The sequence below is a fragment of the Manis javanica genome, chromosome 2 (assembly GCF_040802235.1).
Source record: "Manis javanica isolate MJ-LG chromosome 2, MJ_LKY, whole genome shotgun sequence".
NCBI classification, from domain to species: Eukaryota; Metazoa; Chordata; class Mammalia; order Pholidota; family Manidae; genus Manis; species Manis javanica.
This window is the reverse complement of record NC_133157.1, coordinates 5,958,050-5,980,827: the sequence shown is the minus strand read 5'-3', so window position 1 is coordinate 5,980,827 and position 22,778 is coordinate 5,958,050. Positions and strand designations below refer to the sequence as shown.

General features: G+C 40.3%; 1 protein-coding gene across 24 annotated transcripts in view; it reads right to left on the bottom strand.

Annotated features, from left to right (window-relative positions):
* FNBP1 (formin binding protein 1) overlaps nt 1-22,778 on the bottom strand; it is a 122,539-nt gene that overhangs the window by 22,355 nt on the left and 77,406 nt on the right. For 13 of the 24 annotated variants that reach the window (XM_073222899.1, XM_073222860.1, XM_037007941.2 and 10 more), the window contains 4 exons: nt 8,226-8,354; nt 7,159-7,305; nt 1,979-2,176; nt 832-1,014 (listed from right to left, as the gene is read on the bottom strand). In XM_073222899.1, coding sequence (XP_073079000.1) covers nt 832-1,014; nt 1,979-2,176; nt 7,159-7,305; nt 8,226-8,354 — 657 coding nt within the window. The remainder of the gene's footprint in view (nt 1-831; nt 1,015-1,978; nt 2,177-7,158; nt 7,306-8,225; nt 8,355-22,778) is intronic. The other 11 variants (XM_037007925.2, XM_037007934.2, XM_037007935.2 and 8 more) reach the window with 3 other exon arrangements.

Sequence of the window (22,778 nt, the reverse complement as noted above, 5' to 3'; positions counted from 1 at the left end):
ATATTATAGCAGACTGTCCCTGAATGTGGATGTCGGGATCTCGGCCTGTCAGCAGGGTTCCTGGCCTTAATGTCGGCTCTGCACCTTCCTAACTTCACCTTTTTATGCCTTAGTTGTCTTGTCAGTAAAATAAGGACATCTTAGTATCTAGGTTCCTAGGGTGGTGGAATAAAAGTAAATGATCACATAGAACAGAGTTTGGCACATTACAAGCACTCGATAAATGTCAGCCACTATTATTATTTCACCCTTTAAAGATAAATACTGCAGGAGGTCTTTTCCAGGCAACAGATATTTTATCAGCATCTTATAAATTCACCAAAATAGCTAAAGAAACCGCTGTGCCTCCTGACATTTCCCCTTTGAACCCTGATGTGGCTCAGAGAGAAGTAAGAGCCTTCATGGCGCTCATTGTTGCAGTAATTGTTAAGCAAATATTTTCTGACTATATAGTGACTTCCAATTCCTCATCTCATATGTCTCTGGCTTTAGAAGCTGAGTCTAAGCTTCCCTTTTTGGTAAACTCAAGGTACAATATCGATGACTTAGATGTTTTAAAAAGGAAGTGGAGAAATGTCCCTCCAAAGTGTCCTAAAGACCAAAAGAACTCTGGGCCTAGCTGGCTCTCTCTCTCCTTCCATCCGCTCTGCTTGCTTCTTTTCTCTCTCTCCTTTCTGCTGTTCTTCTTTCTAGCTGTAATGAATCAGAGGTTCTGATTGTTTTATGTTACGGGGAAACACAATGGATTCATTCACAAACAAATTAAGTTCTGCAGAACAAAACATGCCACCAAAGCGCACAAGGGACACAGGATTCCCGAGCAGAACTTACCCCACGCTTTAGGCTCCTGAAGCAGTGGATTTTGGGTTTGGAGGTCATGAACTCGTTGAAGCGATGGGAGAGGGGTTCCTTTTGCTGCTTGGGAGACTGGGGGCCGTTGGGAACAGCAGAGGGTGAGGCAGAGGCAGGGGGAGGTGGGGGAGGCTGATGGGGGGATGTTAAAAGGGACATAAGCTACATGTAAGAGATGGAGCAGTGATAGAGTAAAAATCAGAAACAAGAAGATAAGACACAAAACAAAAATAAGCATCAAATAATATTTGAAATCCAAAGCAAGTAAAACACAAACAATTAAATATTTGGGCCACGGTCCAAAAGAAAACACACAGAATATGTTAAGTGGAGAATGTGATGAAAGTAGTTTTAGTAAGTAATGCAACCGAAGAACAGCAAGAAATATTTGACAAGAAGCTCATGCAGACTTCCACATGCAAACTATAGTTTGAAGCAGTTACTCTGAATTTTCTGGTTTTCGCCAGAAAGATGTAAGTATCTCTAAATCACCTAAACTACCATAACACAGCTCATCGGAAGACAGTGAAAGGCCTGAAATGCTAAGGTTGTGAAAACAGCAAGACAGTCTTTCTAAAATTGAATATTAAATGATGCTAAGGTTAAAGCAGCCACGTCGCCTTGATCCTATTTTGCGCCTGGTTAGTGCGGTCATGCACCTACGTATGGCACTATAAAAAGAAGACGAACAATGTTCATGGACACACATGTTAACATGAATTCAAGACCAAGTTGTTAACCCATGGAGACAATTTCAATTAGAGATGCTGATAAACTGGCATAGAAATTTTGCGCAATATCCCTTCTCCCAGCCAAGATGAGCAGCAGTCTAGGAGACTTAGGAGTGAAAGGCATGATGGGAAACACTGAGCAGTCAGTGATCTGTTAGTGTGGGTGACATAGTGTGTGTGATGATGCATCTGAGACGAGACAGATGGCCGTGCAAAGGTACCACCACCAAAGACAAACACTGCTTTAAGATAAATCAGCACACTAGCTTTTTTTTGCGTTCTGAAACTATGGGTTTAAAATCTTACTTTTTTTAGGACTAAAAGATAAAGTCAACTTCTCCACATTTGATAAAACTTTATGAAACTCATTTCACACTGGGTCCAGTCATCAGTACCTTATTTTTTTTGATGAATGGCCATAATTTTCCTTTCGATTTGCCACCAAACTTGAGCTCTGGTTTGCCTTCTCCTCTGGAATTCGAAAGGCTATTGTCTGACACGGTGCGCTTCATCGGCTGAGTGTAATCCTCAAATTCAATGTCTCCAGGAGGCTCGAACCCTGACTTATAAGCTTCTATTACCAGCTGTGAATCCTGCAATTACACCCATCACAGACAAAAACACTCAAATACATGCAAATACTTTTTACACAGTGAATTCTGACAGCCTCATACAGACGATATTCTAAGGAAGTTATGTTCACGGATAACAGTCTTTTTCCTGGTAATATTTTTATCATTAGAAAGAATAAATATATTCTGTAAAGCTCTATTCTAGTTGAAATTTGAAGATGCTTTCAATAACCATTTTTCAACACCGAGAGGAACAAATATTAAGAATGACTTGGCCAAAAGCAGAAAAACTGGGCCATTATTATGCAATGCTTGAAAAACACAGTAGTACAAAAATCTGGTTCTCATCAGAAGTTCTTAAAGCAATTTAGCAAACACAAAGTCAAAGCAGAGTAGATAATCTCTCTAACTTCTTTGCTTCACTGTGGCTCGAAGCTACGAATCTGCTGCGTAGCTTTTCTTGATGCACCTATTTATCCACAGTCTCTCCTCCACTACAACGTGAACGCTCTTCTGGTTTTCTCCGCTACATCCCTGATGCCTCCATGACACCCAGAGACCATGGTGTGCAGACACGTTTTCTGAATCAGTCAGTGAACTTCATGTCTAGCTCTGCTAGGAGCTTTGGGTCAACATCTCAGGGTCAGGTGGTAGAGACAAATGCGTAAGGCAAATCCAATCACGGTGTCATAGATAGGTATATAGATGTATAGATAAGGTATTAAAAAAGCACACGTGACTTGTAATAACATCCCAACTCAATGATCATCTGATTAAAAGAAAACCACTAGAGAAGACAATTGGGAAGATCTCACCTTCTTTACTACGAGCTCACGTTTTAATTTGCCATAGCAGCTTCAGCTAATAGGTGATGTGTGTAACGTGTACCACTAGCTACCAGCTGTCTTCCCACAGCCAAGCACCCTTCCTTCTTAGTAACAAGAGCCCTGACTTTAAGTTGGCTGAAAGGCCTCACTCCCCAGCCTTGTGTACAGCAGAAGGTGGCTGGCTACCTGGTTATGTTCCGACCTCTAAGATCTCTGAGGTGGAGACAAATTGCAGTGCACAGTCTCAGAGCCTCTTCAAAGGGATGGCAGGGGTCCTTCTCTATGTTCTGCTTTCTGGAATTTAGATGTGATGTTGGAACTCCAGAAGTCACCATACATCCTCAAAAGCTGCAAACTGGGGGGAAGGACCCTGGGTCCATGAGAACAAGGCACCACTGGCCTCTGCCTCGAGCCATCTTTTACATGAGAGGAAAAACAAACTGCCTTGTTTAAGACACCGGAGCTCATCCAGTTCCCAGCCCCATGTGTGCCAATGACCGTATCAACTCACTCTAGTGAAAACCTGATCATCATATGATATAAATGGAAGGTAAACTTAGATACATAAACCAGTTTGAAATTTTAAGTGATCACATGATTTTGAAGCTGCATTAAGGGGGAGAGGGGGCCTCCGTTTTGCTGAGCAAGGGCGGAGAGCTAGGAACCTCCTATCTTCCTATCCCACTTAGGTCACACTCATCACCTCTTTCAGGTCTCTCCCAAATGCAACGCTTGGCAGGCTTCCCAGTGCCCTTTCCTACTTTATCTTTCCCAGAATTCTCATCCTGTTTTAACGGTCTAAATAATGTTCTCATTTATTTTGTTATTGTCTGTCTCCCTCTCCACTATGCCTAGCATTTGTGAATGTGCCAGAAACCGTGTTTGTTTTAGAATTAGAGAGAACAAGGTGGTGGCGTTTAGGGGAAAGATAAAGGGCCCTGGAGCCAGACGGACACATTTACTAAGTGTCCCTGGGCAAGGCTGCCACCTCTGACTTTAGGGGTTTCCTCAGTAGGTCGTGAGAAGGACAATAGACAAGGCATGAGGCAGGTGTTCAGTAAGTGTTTTGTGAACAATTTTATAAAAATGCCATCAACTTTTCTCAAAGTGAAAAATTTAAGAAGGATGTAACAGTAATTAAAAAGTAGGCAGAGAGAAAGAGGGTATGTATGGCGAAATGAAAACTATAATAAAAATACCTAAGATCAAAGCAGTAAGACCAGAATTAACTTTGCCAAGAACCGAATCTGCAAAGGAAGATAAACTTGAAAAACACATTGAAAACACGGCAGGGAAGCCTGAAAGGGGGAGGGAATATGCAAAGAACGGTGGCTTATGTGGCTAAAGGAAGATCTGCCCCTTGGTTTCGCTAAGGAGACGGGGCAAAGTGAAACATCCATTCATTCAAGTAAAGACCTGAAGGACGTAAGGAGTCAGCCACGCAGATGACTGTGGGAAGAACTCCCCAGCAGAGGGAGCAGCCAGGTGGGAGCAGGCTCGGAGTGCTCAAGGAATCCCAGGGGGCTCTTGTGGCTACAGCCCCAGGGAGAAGAGGTGACATTGGAAAGATAATTGCGGAGGGAGGGTGTTCCAGACCATCCGGGCTTTGAGGCTCCAGATGAGTCTGACTTTTCTTCTGAGAGAGACAGAAGCCCACCGAGGGTTCTGAGCAGAGGAGAACATGGTTTGACTTACTTTTAAAGCAGCCCCCTGGTCTCTGTGCTAAGAATGGGTGGGAGGGGCAAGGCGGGAACTCTAGTTAGACGTCTCCGGCAGTAATCCAAGCTGATGGAGCCCTTGGGTCAGGACAGGAACAGCAGAGGTCAGGAGAAATGCGGCTGAAATGCGGGTTCTGAATGTATTTTGAAGGTATAGCCAACAAGATCGGCTGATAAACTGATGCAGGTGTCAGAAAAAGAAACATTATCAAGGCTGACTCTAAAATCTGAGCGATTGGCAGGACGGCAATGCCAACATGGAGACCGTGAGGACGGCGGGAGGAGATCTGGTGGGGAGGGTCAGGAGCTCCGTGCTGGGCATGCCACGACTGAAGCGCCTATTAGATGTCCTAGAGGTGAAGCCGCTGGGCGGCTGAACACATGAACCTGCAGCGCAGGGGAAACATTACGTACGTGTCGTACTGAGACAGGACTTAATGCTCTAGGAGTCTACAGGCCCTTCCAAGGAGAGTATGTGGAGAAGAGATGTGAGATCAAAGTGGCGCCGCTCTCCCCAAGTTAAAGGGCCAGATGAAGACCAACAAGAACAAGCAAAGGAGACTGAGGCCTGGGAGGAGGATCAAGGCCACACAGGGTGGTTTCCTGGGAGTCGAGGGAAGGGCGAGCAGGTCAGAGGTAGTGTCACATGGGGCCAACGGGGCTCACAGTGCAAGAACTTGAATAAAGGTGCAGAATGGACCCTTGGATTGGGCAACATGAATGTCACAGGTGAAGAAGAATTATCAGTGATATAATAAAACACAAGGCTCCCATAAAGAGAGAAATATCCCATAAATCTTGGGGGCTCACAATGTCTCAGATAAAACCGATAAAGGGAAACTATCACTCAGACATAATAGTGTGAAATCATAAGATTTCAAGGAAAAAGAAATTTCCAAGCTTCTAATATAAGAAATTAAAATCAGGCTTGTTTTAATCAGTGCCAGATGTCAGTGAAGTTGAAAGAAAAGTCAAGATTCACTAAGAGGTGACTTCACTTTTGAAGACTTAACTTATAAATCCCACTACGACTATTGCCCTTTAAAAGATTCCTCCCCATAGTAATTTACTGGTGACTTGAGATTTTACAGAGGGTGATCACAGAAAGCCTCACTGAGACTATGCCTTGATTTGCCTCTATGAGCCAGGCACTAGTAACCAACATAAGACTTCAACCAAAGCTGAGGATGTAGAGATGTATGAAATTGACAAATCAATGGTGGTAAGAAATTGGAATGGGCACTCAAAACCCGGAAAAACCTGACTGCATGGACGCATGAACAGCCATATGTCTCTGAACCAAGAAACAATTGCTGCAGTAAGAGCACTGTCAGTCCTTTGAGATGTTTAAAGAGATCAAGAAAACCGTCAAAGACATTTCCAGCTCAAGAAAAGGATGGTTTTGATCACTTCTGAATACTTGCTGGCATGTTGTAGATGGTGGGGGTGCACCATTAATTCAGAAGCATCAATAATTTTTCTCCAAAAAGTCAGCTGAATCCCTGAAGGAGGCTCTAGGCAAACAGGGGTTAACAAAATAGAGATCAATGGATCCTAAAATCAAACAAAAGAGAAAACGCCTGCTACCTTGGAACAAAACCTCCTACAAATACATACCATTTAACACATTTGGAAAGATTTCCGCATATTAGAACAAACATTTTTTACATAGCCTTCGATGTTCATATACATCAAATGTGCTTACAGCAAAGAAGAGCCTTTGTGCTAAGAATCTGTATGCTGAGATCTATTCACAGGGAACAGACAGCTTTGATCCCTTCCCTGGACTCATTTTAAGACACTCTTATGACAATACTTATAATAGAACTTTTATATTGAATATCTTGTTTTGCAAAAATCAAATGATTATAAAAAGTCAAGCTGGTGATCTCCTTGATAGTTCTGTTGAAGGAAACAGGTTTCTAGGAAAGGAATCCAAATGGGCAACAGTGTTCTCAGCTGGAGAATTTTCCCCTGCAGGGGACATTTGGCAATGTCTGGAGACACTTCTGACTGTCACAGTGGGAGGTGGGGGCTCCTGGCATCTACTGGGTAGAGGCCAGGGATGCTGTTAACATCCTGCAGAGCACAGGACAGGCCCCTGCAACACAGAAGTATCTGGCCCAAGATGCCAACAGTGCCCTAAAGGACCAGATTCCAAATTTGGGAGGTTGTTCAGCTAACTGAGAAGAAAACACTTCGTTTTAATTCTGTAATGCCTCAGACAGTTTACCACTTACATGTGTTTTCTGCAAAAGGAATTTGAGAGCTAAATCCAAAACACAGAGGGCTGAATAAAAAATTCTGAAGTGGTATTGCTACAGCTGACAAGTACTTGTGACCACGAAAAGCAGCTACCTAAAATGACATGGCTACACGAGGTCACCGTGCAAGGGGGTGGAGAAAAATGGAACCACATACATTTGGTTGTAAATCAAGTCCAAACTATTATACTTACGTTCTTCTGATCAATTGAATCTGCTGCTTTTACTATTCCATCCAAACATTTCCCAATGATTGGAATCACCTCCTGATCAAGCTCCGCGTACTTCTTCAGTGATTTTCCAATTTTCACTATCCTCTTTTCCTCCATCTCTTGTATTTTCTGCAACATTAGATTTTGTATGAAATTAATTTGGTCCATTATCACTTGAGGAAGTTGTTGTTCGGCAGCCTTGTTACCTCCCATAAATTCTCTAGGAGGGAAATAGGCCTCTGCAAAGCGTTGGTCAGAGCGACGTAACATGTTGTGCCTCGACAGGAGCTGTATCCATATTTTATGGACTGCTGGGCTGCCCAGATGAATATTTCATGTGATTTCAATTCCGGTTTCAGTAAGAACCCCAAACTCCAGTAGTTTTGGTATTAACACCATTTGGTGATACATTTTAAACATTCCCTCCAATCTTTGATCCACTACGTTACCCTTCACCAAAAGCACCAAAAGGGTCTGGTTAACTGTCTGAACCCAGCCCGGGCTGGGATGTGGCGAGCGACCCTTCCTTCCTCAAGCTGGAGGTCCTTGTTTGCTGTGTGTACAGACACCATGAAGCGAATATTCATTATTTTTCCTACAACTGGAAAAAGATTCCCAAAGTGGGAGAACATATTCTATCTTTCCTATACCATTTTTGACAGCCTAACGTAGCTGAAAGAAAAATGATACAAAGGGCAGAAGGGCCATCGGTTCAAATCTTGACAACTGAATGTTGCTTTGTCTCCTGGCATTTTTGTAACCAGAATGGTCCTTTTAGGAAAGAGAGTTAAGCTAAGGATCACGGTTCTAAGACTGGCAAAGAATGGCAAAGACCAAGGAAGTTTGCAAAGGCTTTTGAGATCCTTGAATTAATACGGTATTTCCTCCTATTGCTAGGCAATGCTTGATAGGTACAGATGCTTTAAAAACTGATTTGAGGCAGAGGAAATTCAGAATGACATAAATACTTAGCATAGAAGCTCAGCAATCCTGACTCCAAAACAATGTGTTTCTAAGCCAAGCAAATCTGAGAGAGACTGACTGCTTACCTGGAAGATGCTGGGAATGTGTGTGTGGTAATATGCATGCTGCTCATGGTTGAATTTTTGAAGAATTGATGAGTAATCTGCCTTGCTGTCCTCTGCCATTTGGTGACGTATTTGAGCTTGTTGTCGTGCCTGAGGGCAAAAAATAAGAATATCCCCGTGTTTATACATCATAAATAAAAGCCAAAGACTGTGAATGGGAGGGGTCAAATTTACCTCCAATGTGTTGCCATTAGCAGGTGCTATTTAAAAAAAATTGTTTAGAATGTGAACTTACTTTCAGTAAGGATGTGCACCCTAATTTTTCACAAACCCCGCCATTCTCTATTGTCCTAACTTGGCACTGCCTTCTAGTTTGAACAAGTGCCGCTGTTCTTTATTGTCTGCACTTAGCCTGATTCACGTATTTATGTTACCTGGATGGCCCTTTTGGAAACCTGTGCTCGTATATATTTTTGAGGATCCATAAACTTTTTTTATCCAATTCTCAATGGAGTTCGTGAATTAAAAAGGCATATGTGGAAGAGCAAAAGTGAAAAGAGAACAATCTGAACGATCCACTCAGAGCGAGGCCTAGAGCTACGCATGCTGCCTAAAGAAGCTAGTGGGACATGCTTGACCCTGAAAAGAGGGGACTCTAAGTCAGCCTGAGCAGATAAAATGAGCCACTAGTGATGTTTGAAAAAAAAAAAAGACATGGGGATATAATGCATAGGGAATACAGTCAATATTATAAAAACCTTGTATGTTAACAGATGCTAACTATTCATATCATGGTGATCATTTCATAAGGTATATAAATATTGAATCACTATGTTGTTCACCTGAAACTAACATCATATTGTATGTGATTATAGTTCAATAAAAAAAGTTTTTTTTAAAAAAGGCATATGAACCACTGATCTAAATGGAACTTTCTAAAACTCTACTATATTTATTTTTATTTATAATTTACAGATGTCATAAACATGGTACCTTCCATGGGTAATATATGTGTGTGTGTGTGTGTGTGTGCTGTTTTTTCTGCGTTTTCTCCTCAAAAATCAATAATAAAATTCATACACCTGTTTCTCTCTTCCAGTTCATATTTTTGTCAATCACACACCTAATGAGAAAGGGGTAACTGTCAAGCAGCTGCAGGATTAATTTTCAAGCTCAAACAAGAATGTCCGTCAACTCGAAAGCCGTCCACAAATACCGGAGCTTGGTATGTTCGTCCTCCCACTGAGATTCCTCTAGCACGTTGGAGGCGCCTTGATAAATATTACCTCACGGGTCTCCAACACAATCTGAGGCCCATGCAAAGCAAAACTCCCCCCTGCCAGCCGAAGAGATGGCTTGGGCCATAGGTGCCTTTGCAAGCTTCCCCGTCTGAGCCAAAAAGCACGACAGGAAGAGGGCCTTCCGCCAAGAAAACCAAGGCAACTTTTTGTTTGTTTTTTGTTTTGTTCTGTTTTACTGAACCTAAGAGTTTAAAAGAAAGGAGGAAAAAGAACACAGCGATGTTGAAATGCGAACCAAAGGCGTTTGAGTTGTGTGTCCCACTTTCTGCCTGGTGGTGGGTACCATGGACATCAGCTGTTTAGCACCCCAGCGTTCGCCTTTGGTTTCCTGCCCCGGGGACTTGCCGGCTTGACCTGGTTTTCGTTCCCTGCCACGGCTCGCTCAGCCACGCGCCCTGGGAAAGCCCCCGGTGGTCGCCCAGACTTGGGTCTTTCATTTTCTTCCCTAGTCACATTAAAATGCTTCCCAAACAAAGGCAACAGTGTCAGTATATCCCAACTAATTTCCCTATTACCTTAGGTTTTTAAGGTTTCTTAAGGCCTTTAGGTACCTCAAAATCACTTTATCCACTTCTCATCTCCCGTTGGTTATTTCAGCTGCCACAATTCTTCCTCTTAGTCGGCGGCCTGTTAACTCCCTTCCTGACCATATGCTTTGGCTTCCGCTTCCACTGTGTCCACTAGTAAATACATTAATCCAGTCCTCAAAATGTTAAGTCCCCAGCTACCCTCAAAAACCCACGCCTCTCCAGCAGACAGCAGCTCTCCTTTGCTTAATAATGGCTTTCTCACCTACAGGCGCGCCATCTGTCCCCCGTGAGTCCAGCACAAACATTCCTTTTAACTCTTTCAGTTACCTAGAGCTTTATCAGTTATGGCTGCGGTATGAATATGAGAACAAAACAAACAAGGGCATTCCCAGGTAGACCCCAACTTCTAAAAGAATTCTCTATTCACAAACCTTTCTTGGAAAAAGTCTGACAAAAATCCAAGGGGGTGGGGAGGACCTTCATCTCTTTTGTAAACAAGAGTAACAAGAAACAAGATGGAGAGTCCCCTTATTTATTTTGGACAAAGGATTCTCTCTGGGTGAATTTTTTAAATAGCTTAGTTCTGACACAGAGATCAGAATGCTATCATCATATATACATGCATGTATTTATGTACGCACACACACACACACACACACACCCCACACACAAGCATAGAAATGCTTCCTGACAAGCCAGCAAACCAGCCATGCAATAGTTCGCTCAGGGGCCCCGGAGGCGAGCCCTGCCGGAGCTTCGATGGGAAGTGCCCGCGGTCCTCTTCCTTCCAGCTCCCCAGAATCTCTAATAATGTCTTCGCTCCGGCTACGTGACTGCTTTCATAAGCACGGTAACTTTCAATGCTCTCATGATACCCTTTACACTGTTAATATGCAGTAATCCTGAAACATAACTGGGTACCACGATATGTGAACAATGGAAGAAGCCGAAATAAGGGAAAACATGCATAAAATCCAGCCTGGAAAGTTTCAAACCTGACAAACACATTAGAGGGGATGCATCTACTTTTATGTTAAAGAAGCATTATCTCTCTGGGAGTTTTCTCGAATGCAAAAGCTTGGATGTAAGATCTCAAAAGCCTATGTATTTCTACAGTCTCTCTCTGCCTGCCACTCACAAAAAGGATAGAGAAACAGTTAAAAGCAGCAAAATATTGTGCATCAGCTTTTGCAAGATTTGCAGCGGAAAGACAGGACTGTCTTTTTCTCAATTCCAGCATCCAGCTGCTTTGAATTAATATCCACTTTTCAGTCCCAGGCCCCGGGATGCGCCATTGTTCTGACCAAGTTTTACTATGCAAAATCTACTTTTGTTTAGTAAGCTGTTATGTTTATTGTACAATTAATTGTAGAGTCTTTCTTTAAAACTACTGTTGAGTCAGTTACTCATTATTACAAATATATTTTTCAAAATATCTTTTAAAGTACTTTCAAAAGCTTATCTGGAATAACCATAAGTACAGATATTTTAGAGGCTATCTCCTAATATGTAAGGCTAAATGAAGATTGCAAGCATCACTATTTCTCATCTCTTTTTAAGTCAGTCTAAAAATAGCAACTATTATCTTGAAGAGGTACAATCTTCCTTTCTAAGTCAGACCATAAATTATTTCTTGTAATTAAATTAAAGTTCCCATTCTAATAATAAGAGACACTGCATCTTGCAGCAACATTCCTGTAGGGCAGAGAGAAGTTCAGAGGATTTGGTTTTTTGTTTAATGAGTCAGAGTCACAGAATTTAGAGATAATAGTCTAAAAAAGTCCAGGAGACCACAGTTGCCTGAGGCTGTAATTCACAGACATGGTGGAATGAGATCTAGACCACTTTCACTGTCAATCAGAAAGACTGAATTTAAACTTCAGAATTTCTTTGGCAAACCCTTGGGAATCTCCCTAAATAATTCCAAATAGGCCTACGTATGTACTGCTTCAGCATGACCTCACTGCTTGGTAATTCTCAACACAGTCCATGTCAACGTCCTGTGGAAGGAAAGTTATACTGCCTAAAAGGCCAGGGTTGGAGTTTCTAAATAAAGGAAACAATATTTTAGAAACTGAACTGCAGCCCAATGCTTCTAAATCCTAGTGGGTTTAAAGACAAAAATACCATTGATCCAGCTAGTTACTTACATTTAGATTATTAACATGATCATAATGTATAGTTACTTCCTGTTCAATTCAGTATTAGTTTTCCTCAAACGTTTTAAGGATTAAAGCAAAAATAACGGGGCTGACTGAGTCTCAATTGTCGCAAGCAGAGAATATAGGCCTCAATAAGAATATCGTTCCCTTTCACATGGGGAGCATGGTATATTTGCCTATTTACACTCTCACACCTTTTACCAGGGCTGCTTATGGCTTTTGACCTTTTAATGAAATGAGCAAACGTGCACTGGTTCTACTCCTATATTTATTGTAAATAAATAATAGGATTTATTAATTTTTTTAATATGACTTCAGAATCTCTCAGAATATCATCCACTGCTAACTCCTTAAATGATAAAGCATTTACTGCAGCAGCATTCAGAGCTTTTGGAAAGCCACTTTTTCCTTTTATTAAAAGCATGCAATATAACAAACTAGATACTCTGAAAACTACAAGACACTCATGAGAAAAATTAAAGAAGACACCAATAAATGGAAACACATCCCGTGCTCATGGATAGAAGAATTAATATTGTCAAAATGGCCATCCTGCCTAAAGAGATCTACAGATTCAATGCAATGCCTATCAAAATACCAATAGAATTCTTCAACGAACTAGAGCAAATAGTTCTAAAATTCATATGGAACCACAAAAGACCCCAAATATCAAAGCAATCCCGAGAAGAAAGAATAAAGCTGGGGGGATTATGCTTCCTGACTTCAAGCTCTACTACAAAGCCACAGTAATCAAGACAATTTGGTACTGGCATAAGAACAGACCCACAGACAATGGAACAGACTAGAGAGCCCTGATACAAACCCAACCATATATGGTCAATTAGTATATGATAAAGGAGCCATGGACATACAATGGGGAAATGACAGCCTCTTCAACAGCTGGTGTTGGCAAAACTGGACAGCTACATGCAAGAGAATGAAACTAGGTTATTTTTAATCCCATACACAAAAGTAAACTCGAAATGGATCAAAGACCTGAATGTAAGTCATGAAACCATAAAACTCTTAGAAGACAACATAGGCAAAAATCTCCTGAATATAAGCATGAGCAACTTCTTTCTGAACGCATCTCCTTGAGCAAGGGAAACAAAAGCAAAAATGAACTCATGGGACTAAATCAAACTAAAAAGTTTCTGTATGGCATATGACACCATCAACAGAACAAAAAGGCATCCTACAGTATGGGAGAATATATTTTTAAATGACATATCTAACCAGGGGTTAACATCCAAAGAACTCACATGCTTTGACACCCAAAAAGCAAATAACCCAATTAAAAAATGGGCAGAGGATATGAAGAGACAATTCTCCAAAGAAGAAATTCAGATGGCCAACAGACACATGAAAAGATGCTCCACATCACTAATCATCAGGGAAATGCAAATTAAAACCACAATGAGATATCACCTCACACCAGTTAGGATGGCCAGCATTGAAAAGACTAAGAACAACAAATGCTGGTGAGGATGTGGAGAAAGGGGAACCCTCCTACACTGCTGGTGAGAATGTAAGCTAGTTCAATCATTCTGGAAAGTAGTATGGAGGTTCCTCAAAAAACTAAAAATAGAAATACCATTTGACCTGGGAATCCCACTCCTTGGAATTTACCCAAAGAATACAACTTCTTAGATTCAAAAAGACATACGCACGCTGATGGACAGTGTAGTGCGGTGTGTGGGGGGGAACTTGTGAGGGGGGGAGCCTGGTAAACATAGTGTTCTTCATGTAATTGTAGATTAATGATAGCAAAAAAAAAAAAAAGACATATGCACCCCTATGTTTATTGCAGCACTTTTTACAATAGCCAAGATATGGAAGCAACCTAAGTGTCCATCAGTAGCTGACTGGATAAAGAAGAGGTGGTACATATACACAATGGAATACTATTCAGCCATAAGAAAGAAACAAATCCTACCATTTGCAACAGCATGGATGGAGCTAGAGGGTATTATGCTCAGTGAAATAAGCCAGGTGGAGAAAGACAAGTACCAAATGATTTCCCTCATTTGTGGAGTATAACAACGAAGCAAAACTGAAGGAACAAAATGGCAGCAGACTCACAGACTCCAAGAAGGGACTAGCAGTTACCAAAGGGGAGGGGTGTGGGAGGGCAGGTGGGGAGGGAGGAAGAAGGGGACTGAGGGGTGTTATGTTCAGTACACATGGTGTGGGGGGTCACAGGGAGAACAGTGTAGCACAGAGAAGGCAAACAGTGAATCCGTGGCATCTTACTACACTGATGGACCATGCCTGCATTGGGGTATGGGTGGGGACTTGATAATATGGGTAGATGTAGTAACCACGTTGTTTTTTCATGTGAAACCTTCATAAGAGTGTATATCAATAATACCTTAATAAAAAAAAAAACAAATTAGAAAGGCCAGCCCTTTAATGCCAAAAATTTGGGGAGAGCAATGAGGAATAGTTCACAGTTATCACTGGCGGCTTAAACTACAACAGTGAATGTCCTCTGGAGCAGCTGTACTTTCAACATTTTATTTCATCATTATTATGAGAAACCAATTATATTTTAGGCTGGAGGGTAAAGGGTGCTAAATCAAGATTTTACTTTGAATCCACTATTTTGCAACTAGGATGTAGTTGTTCTCTGATAGCCGGCGACCCCCAGCAGCTCCACTTGAGGGCAGATGGGCCTGACTGCTGTCCCCAGAACCCAGCCAGAAGGGCGTGTGGCAGGAGCTGGAGGCCCAGCAAGGACCCAGCAGGCCTCTTGGCTCCTGATTCCCCTCTGAGCTGCTGACTTAATACTGCAGATAAAATTAAACTTACGAATTTATTAACCTGGGTTATCTGGCGCCTCTCTCCATCTCCAGTTCTTTATTCACTGATTACAAAAATGTGGTGTAAATAATTAAGTTCACAGAACTGTATGGTTTAAAAAGTAAAAGTCCCTGCCTATTCCACTGATAATCACTATCAACAGTGACAACCTGGAACTCTTAATTCATTGGGGGGAATCTGTGAAAACACTGAGGGAGGTACAGCAGCCTGGGGCAATTCACTGGAAAGAGCCAGAGCACAGCTGTAAAGATACCACCTCGTTACAATCAACAGCTGGCCAACTTGGTGCCCCTCAGAGTCAACAAGGAGCTCTGACCCCTGTAGCACCCGCCTTTTGGGCATGCCAGGTTAATGAGAAAAAGCACACACATTTGCACAACATTCAGGGAAGGCAGGGGCCACTGAATATTTTGACCAATTTTCTAGGTATTTCTGAGATCAGAGAAACAGCAACCTGTTGAGGATCCCTGAAAACTCTAATTGGCATACTGGGCATCTTTAGGGTTTGTCAGCGATTAGGGGTAAGCCTCATACTACCCTAGTCTTTGACTCAACTCTTACACTTCTGGGAATTTATCTCAGCGAAATAATTTAAAAGGTTCACAGAAGATATCCATCCCAGTGCTGCTTATAACAGCTAATAAATTGAAGCAAGTGCCCAGTAATGTGCTTGGTTAAATATACAGGTAATACCCTTGATGGACTCATGTGTAGCCTGTAAAAAAAAAAAAAAAAATGTAAAAGAGTATTTAATGATAAAGGAAAGTGAAACGTGTATGTGATTTTTTTAAATTTCTAAAGCTTTCAAAACAGTATTTATAGTATTACCCTATTATTGTAAAAACAAAACATTAATGATCACTTCTGAAAAGAGTGATTAAGGAATGTTTAATTTTGTCAGAAATATTAGTAAAAGAGACAAATTCTAAAGCTGAATTCCAGAAACAGTGAAAGCTGGAAGAGGCATGGCTTGCCTTTGAGGCACACACACACACACACACGCAGACACACACACACACACGCAGACACACACACACACAGAGCTCTGAAAAGAAAATGTAGTGGTAGGCGGGACACTAACAAAGGGAGAGATGAAAAAGTTCTCTGTCTGGAGCAATGTTGTTGTACGATAAATGGCATTGTTTAAATTTCCCAGCAAACTGTTGCATCTAGAATACATTTTCAAGTTCAAGTCTAAGAATGCATTTAAAAATTCCTATTCAGACAGAGCGCTGTGAGTTTTTGTTGCAGACTTCCAGGCCCGGGACTTGCCAGAGCAATGAGTCTGTCTTTGATAAATTATAAGGGCAGCTAAAATACAAAACAGAGAAAAATTTCAAAATAAGTTAACCAAAGAAATATGCTTGAAATATTCCAGCAATTTCCTGATTTCTTTTTGCTCTTTTTTTTAACAGTCTTACAACTTCTAGTCCCAGTATTGTCGGTTACATTGGTGGACGGTCACTGAAATAGGACAGAATACAGAAAGATAGCAAATGAGGCCAGCATCTCAATCCCACACAGGCCATTCACTTGCTAACTAGTCTTAAGAAAAGGCCTTCTGTTTTCTTATACCCTGGTTGCCTTATTTGAAAAGTAGAATTGGAAATATCTATTTACTCAAGGTGAGTGACAATTTCTGCTAAAAGAGAAGTTAGTGCTGATATTGTTTATCTTGTTGGCACAGCTTCAAGGCAGGCTGGTGAAAAACTTGGTGTGAGCTCAGAGGTCTTGGTAAAATAGAAATCCTGATCTCCAAGATTTGGTCCGTCCTTCTCCCTGGTTTTCTAAGGCACTGTAATTGGCAAGAGACTTGAGTTTTCCTTTATGGTAGGTTTGAAACTGAGTGGCTCTTTCTTTTCCCCTCCTCCCCTTAATAAATAACTTCACCCCAGAAGACACTCACAAGGTTTCATATATGTACAGCTGAACATGGCCTGGATTCTAGAAAGCTAATACCCAGATGATTCTCTGTTGCTGAGGAGCTACTATGAAGAACAAAAATACTGAAAGCATTTGTGATGTAGTTCTAGAAAAGATACATTCCTCAGAAAAGTAAAAATATTAGTCAGGTTACATACCCCAGGGGAAGAAATGAAACACCATATTTCAAATTCTAAAGAAATCTGAGGTATTTGGTGGTAGATTAGCAGCTATTTACCGTTAGTACCCAAGTGACAATAGATGTTTAATCAGTGATGTTCAATACTAAAAATCTTACATGTGATATTCAGTATATACTACCAATGGGGTCAAGATGTAAGATCACAAGCCCTTTCTCTATTTTAACCTCAGTGGTAGTTTTCTCTACTTTTCTTTTAGCGGGGTGGCACCTACCAAAACCTCTAGTGATCAAAGAAGACAGCTAAGAAGCTTGTTTAGGTCTCAGACTATGGGGTGGAGGAAGGGTGTCCTCTGAGAAATAAAACTTTAAACTTGTATAGATTATACAGATGGTATAAGAAACCCCAACCCAAGTAGTTAACATAAAAATCAGTCCCAGATTGTCTGACAGAAAAAGATAGAAAAAAAATCCCTGTTGAAGATAAACTCATACAAAAAAGATGATAATAACCATAAATGCACAGGGAAATAAAGCACCATGAGATGTGACACAATAAAGAGAAAAATTATCACCATAGGAACTTGAGTTCAAAGAACAATTTGAAAGACAATATAAAACAAGACTTTTAAAATGCTTCAAGAAATAAAAGAAGCACTGGAATCACAATAAATAAGACATAAAGATGAAGCATATCTACAAAAGAATCAAATGGAACTTCTGAAAATAAAAAATGCAGTCACTGAAAAACTTAGATAAGTTAAATAATAGAATAATTGAAGAGAATTCATGAAGTAGCTGAGAAAGTTACGTGAAATGTAATATATAGAGATAAAGAATGAATGTAAGAGAAATTAGGAGTTAAATGTAAGGGGAAGAAAATGAGCAGTTTCACACACAACCAATATGAGTCCCATAACCAACAATTTGAGAGAATGAAAGACAAACAGTATTTGAAGAGTTAATGTCTGGGAGTTTTCCTACACTTATGAAAGGAACAAATCCCAGTGACTCCCAAGCAAAATAAATTAGAATTAAAAAGTCTGTACTCTGAAACATCACAGTGATGCCACAAAACACCAACGGCAAAGACAAGGTCTTAACAACTAGAGGCAAGTCAAGTATCTACAAAGAAAGGCAACTCGGTAGACAGTGAACCTCCCAAGAGGAAATAATCAATGATAAATGACAACAGAATGGTATTTTCAAAACGTTTGGAGAAAATAACTGTCAGCTTAGAATTCTATACCTAGTTAAACTATCACATTAGAGGGAGGACAAATTAGAGACACTTCAGACAAATAAAGAACTTACTACTCACAAATCCTCATGCAAAGACATCAAAACAATCTGTCATACAGGAAGGAGGAATTTAGCTCAGAGAAATAATACGCTGTAAGTGACAATACTTGGCCTGCATTATCACATGGCTATAGTTGTGTGGACAGATAGTGAATAGACAGTTGCCACTGTTAGATGATCCCTGTGTTTCCTAGCGCAGTACAGTTCCCCCTCTCCTTAGTGGGTCTCTGATGCGGAGGCTTCAAGTCCATTGCTATTAACCATCATACCCCAACCCATTATCACCTGCCTAGTTCTGTAGGCAAGAGCAGTGGCTAACTGTAAAGATCTCATTTAATATAATCCAGCAGTAAGTCATATGGTACACTGGCAGGAAGTCTGACTTTGAGGCACAGAAATATGCTTTTGTCTTGGCTGTACCGTATACAGCAGGGCCATGTTAGGCCAATGATAACTTAATATTTATCTATAAAGGAATAAAAGAATTATGGAAAGGATTAAAATTCTTACAGAAAACATAAAACACTCTTCCTGTGTAGGTTTCCTGAGAAGTAGGTTCAACAGCATTTCATGAGGGGTGCATTCATTCCACCATTTGGCTTTTAATACCCTTCATGATCTGCCCTCGCCTCACCTTCCGGAAGCTCCTGCTCAGGGCCCTACCCCGTCAGGCCAACACCGGCAGTGGGCTTCCCTCCACGTCCCGAATGGAGTCCTCCCTGCCTCAGCTGCTCTCTATGCTCTGTCTTTTCAATGTCTACCTACCCTTCAAGTTCAAGTCCAGTTCCTCCTTCAGGCTCACCCCAACAAGCTGTAATCCACATAGAGCTTTTACAGGTGAAGAATCCAGTCCGCAAGAAACTTTTGAGCTCCACGATTTGCTGGTCATAGGACCAGGTGATTTCATCCATCACATACCCCAGGAACCATGTATCATTTTTTAACTGCTATTGCTGGTTATCTTCACCACACAATTTAGCACATAACATATGATACTCTACCTTATTCTCCAAATGGCTCAAGTTTTCCTTGTCTCTCCATGTTACCATTATTTGCTAATCAGGGGCCCCCCTGAAAGGGGTCTATTGTAATCCTATTGATGCTATGTGCTATTTGCTCAATAAATATTCCTGTGGAGTGCCTAGATGCTTAGAATGTTCAAAATGCTCAGCTGATTCACAGCAGGCTGAAGGGGGAAGAGAGGAGGAAGGAGCCAGAATAATTCAAAAGAGAAAGAAACAAATAGGCAAAATACAGATGATGGTAATACTGCCAACCAGATAACTAAAGTCCAAAAATAAATCTCTACTTTACATGCATCACACACACCAAACCTCCCCACAAGCCCTGCATATTCAGAAGTAGGCCATATTACCTTTATTTTGCAGACTAGGAAACAGGCTCAGAGATGAAGTCAATTGCTTCACGCCATACCACTAGTGAGTGGGAGAAACAAGATCTGAACCCCCTTCTATGTGGTATGAAGGTTAAGACCAAGCTTTTGGCCAAACTAGACCATTCACGATCAGAGAACTTAAAATAATTTATGAAATGAGTTGCCTCTAGACCAGTGAAGGCACATAGCAAGTGCCAAGTGTTTGAAGCCACACATACACATCAGTAAATGTTTTTATTAATTTAATTCATTTTTATTTTATATTCATATAATCTGAGTATTTGTATTCAGTTAGATTTTATTTATAGTTTATTTTTACCTTCAGATCTAGGGTATGAGAACGGCTTATCTTTGCTCTGTTGCTATTTTGTGCATTAACTGAGATGTTAATGATTATCTTTGGGGAGTACTAAAGCAGGCAAGGCTGACACAGTCTCATGTCAACATTTTAATGTAAATGAAATAAAGCACACTGGAAATACTTCATTGAAGAAGCTTTTAAAAGTATTTAGTCTCTATATAAATTCACTTCAGGTGGCACCATAATCCCCAACATTTTCTGATACTCTGAGATTTTGACATGTTGACCTTCCTGTTTCTTTTTTAGATGTTAATTTAACCAAACTCCATTTTTAGTGTAAAAACCACTTACTTCAAAAACAAGTTAAGTGAAAATTAAGGTTAACAATCTAGCGATAGGAGTAAATGCTACCAAACAAACTGAAACTCAGAGCTGAACACAACCTTAAGAATACTTCTTTGTGAAACATTTAACCATGGTAAATAATTTTACATTTCAGCATTCCTATCACAGATTCATTTTTTTATGGTAAAACTCATATTGAGTGTCAGAGGCCTTAAAAAACAATCTCATCCTACTAATGTTCACTTATGACACAGATCAAAGTTGTGTCCTGTTTCCAAATATGAACACATTTATTTCACAGCTAATGATTGGAGAAAATTCCCATTAAGTTCCATTTCCCATGTGAAGTGTCAAAAGAAGAAAACATATCCACTGTTAATCAGGACAAATATTAAGGATCGAAACAATGGCAACCAGTCAGGGTGTTTTGAATACAAGCACAGAGAGAGGCGAAGTAAACAAAACATAAACCCTACAGATGGTACTGCTTACAGGATAGATATAAACCAGAGTATAAGCGATGTGTCTTCTCTAGAACCTTTGATTCGAACACTGATCCACTTGTAAAAGAATAGTTACAGCACCAATATCCATTTTTTACAGTCTTTTTAATTCTACACATTTTTAATTGTAAATAAAAAGCATTTTGAATTAAAGATGAAGCTGCAGTTACAAAATGTATTTCCTGCATTCACCCTAACCACTTCCTCTTTTCAAAGAAATTGTTTTCTAAATTGTGACAGTGAACAACTCCTTCGCATACCCAGGCAGACATTTTATATGAAGCATATTTGGGGAAAGAACTAAAGACATTAACATGTTCAACAAGTAGGTCAACCTTGTGGTTACAGCAAGGGCAGAGAAAAAATTTAATAGTACAATTCCTTATACGTACAATAACTAAAGTAGTCATCTTGCTGGAGACTGGTTCCCCAAATGGTAAAAAAATTTAACACTCTGCTACTCAGCTGGCTTCAGTTAGAGCAGAACCACCCCTACCTTGCCTCTGATCCATGGAGCCGGCAACACTGACTGCAACCGAAGAACATGTCCTAAACTACTAAATTTCATACCAAGATAATTACCAAAATGATAATCATTCAAAGTAAATTCTTTCGTTCTTGCTTAAAATTGGCATAGATTCTTTACTATAATTTTATTTTTCTCTTTAAAACATTCTATTATGTAAACATATCATGCAAAAAAGAGTACATGTATATTTTATTGTTATTGGAAACATGAAGGTTTATCACATACTTCTTAGAATTCTACCTTAATTCATAAATGACTTAGAGTTTCCATTCCGCTTCATGATAAGGCCATCTACACAGAATTTAAAAGCAATAACGTTCAAAGCCAAATATTTTTAGAAGCCATATAATACAAAAATGGAATCAAACTCCCTAAGAAACTGATACACTGTTTTAGGTGCTCACGGTCAGGATTTTAATTTAATTTACCCTTGAAAACATTTTCTCGAATGAGGTTATATAATAAAACTCATGTACACCAAATAAGGAAACCTCTCACATGGTATAGAGAATTCTTCTGGTTAGTCAGTACTCAGAATTGCAATGAATTTGAATAAGGAAGCCACGTTAACTGTTTCACGGCAAACAACTGACCGTAAAACTCAGACTCTAGCAGGAAGAGAATCATGCAAGTTAAATGAAACTAGACCTATTAGGAAAGGAGACATTGATACTAGAGTTTTAAAAGCTTAACTTGGACTCACTCACAATTCCTGCAGCTACTTGTAACCACTAACTGCAGCTTCTGTTAAACAATATCCTATTTTGCATTTAGAAATTATGCAAGAACCAACAGTCACAAGGCAGGGGCGAATTAGAGAAAGGGAATTATTCATTGCCTGACATGGATGAACTCGGTTTAATGCGTGCACTTAGAAAACACTGTTCTCTCTGTTCGGAAATATTAGTTCACATTCCATTCATTTTGATAACCTTTTCCTTTTTCATCCCACTGCCACACTACCCAACTCTAGCTCTATCAGGATGCACAGAACAGGTATTGCCTCTCCTCCAATTCTGGCTAGAATGTTCTTATTCTGAAGCACAGTGACAGATAAAACCTGACTTCAAAGTTTCTGTCACCAAAATGCCATTCAAGAGTCATTTAGGGAGCAAATGGGAAAATTCACACTATAGGGAACTAAATATTAGGAAGAAAATGAAAGGCAAGTTCCTGAAAGTCCACGATTGTGTGATTACCTGTTGGTGTCTGTGCCACGCCCACACCTCGGGTACAGTCAATGAACAATGGGTGAGGCAATGAATGAATGAATGCATGTGACCACTTCGCAACTTAGGGATTTCATCAACAAGTTAAATG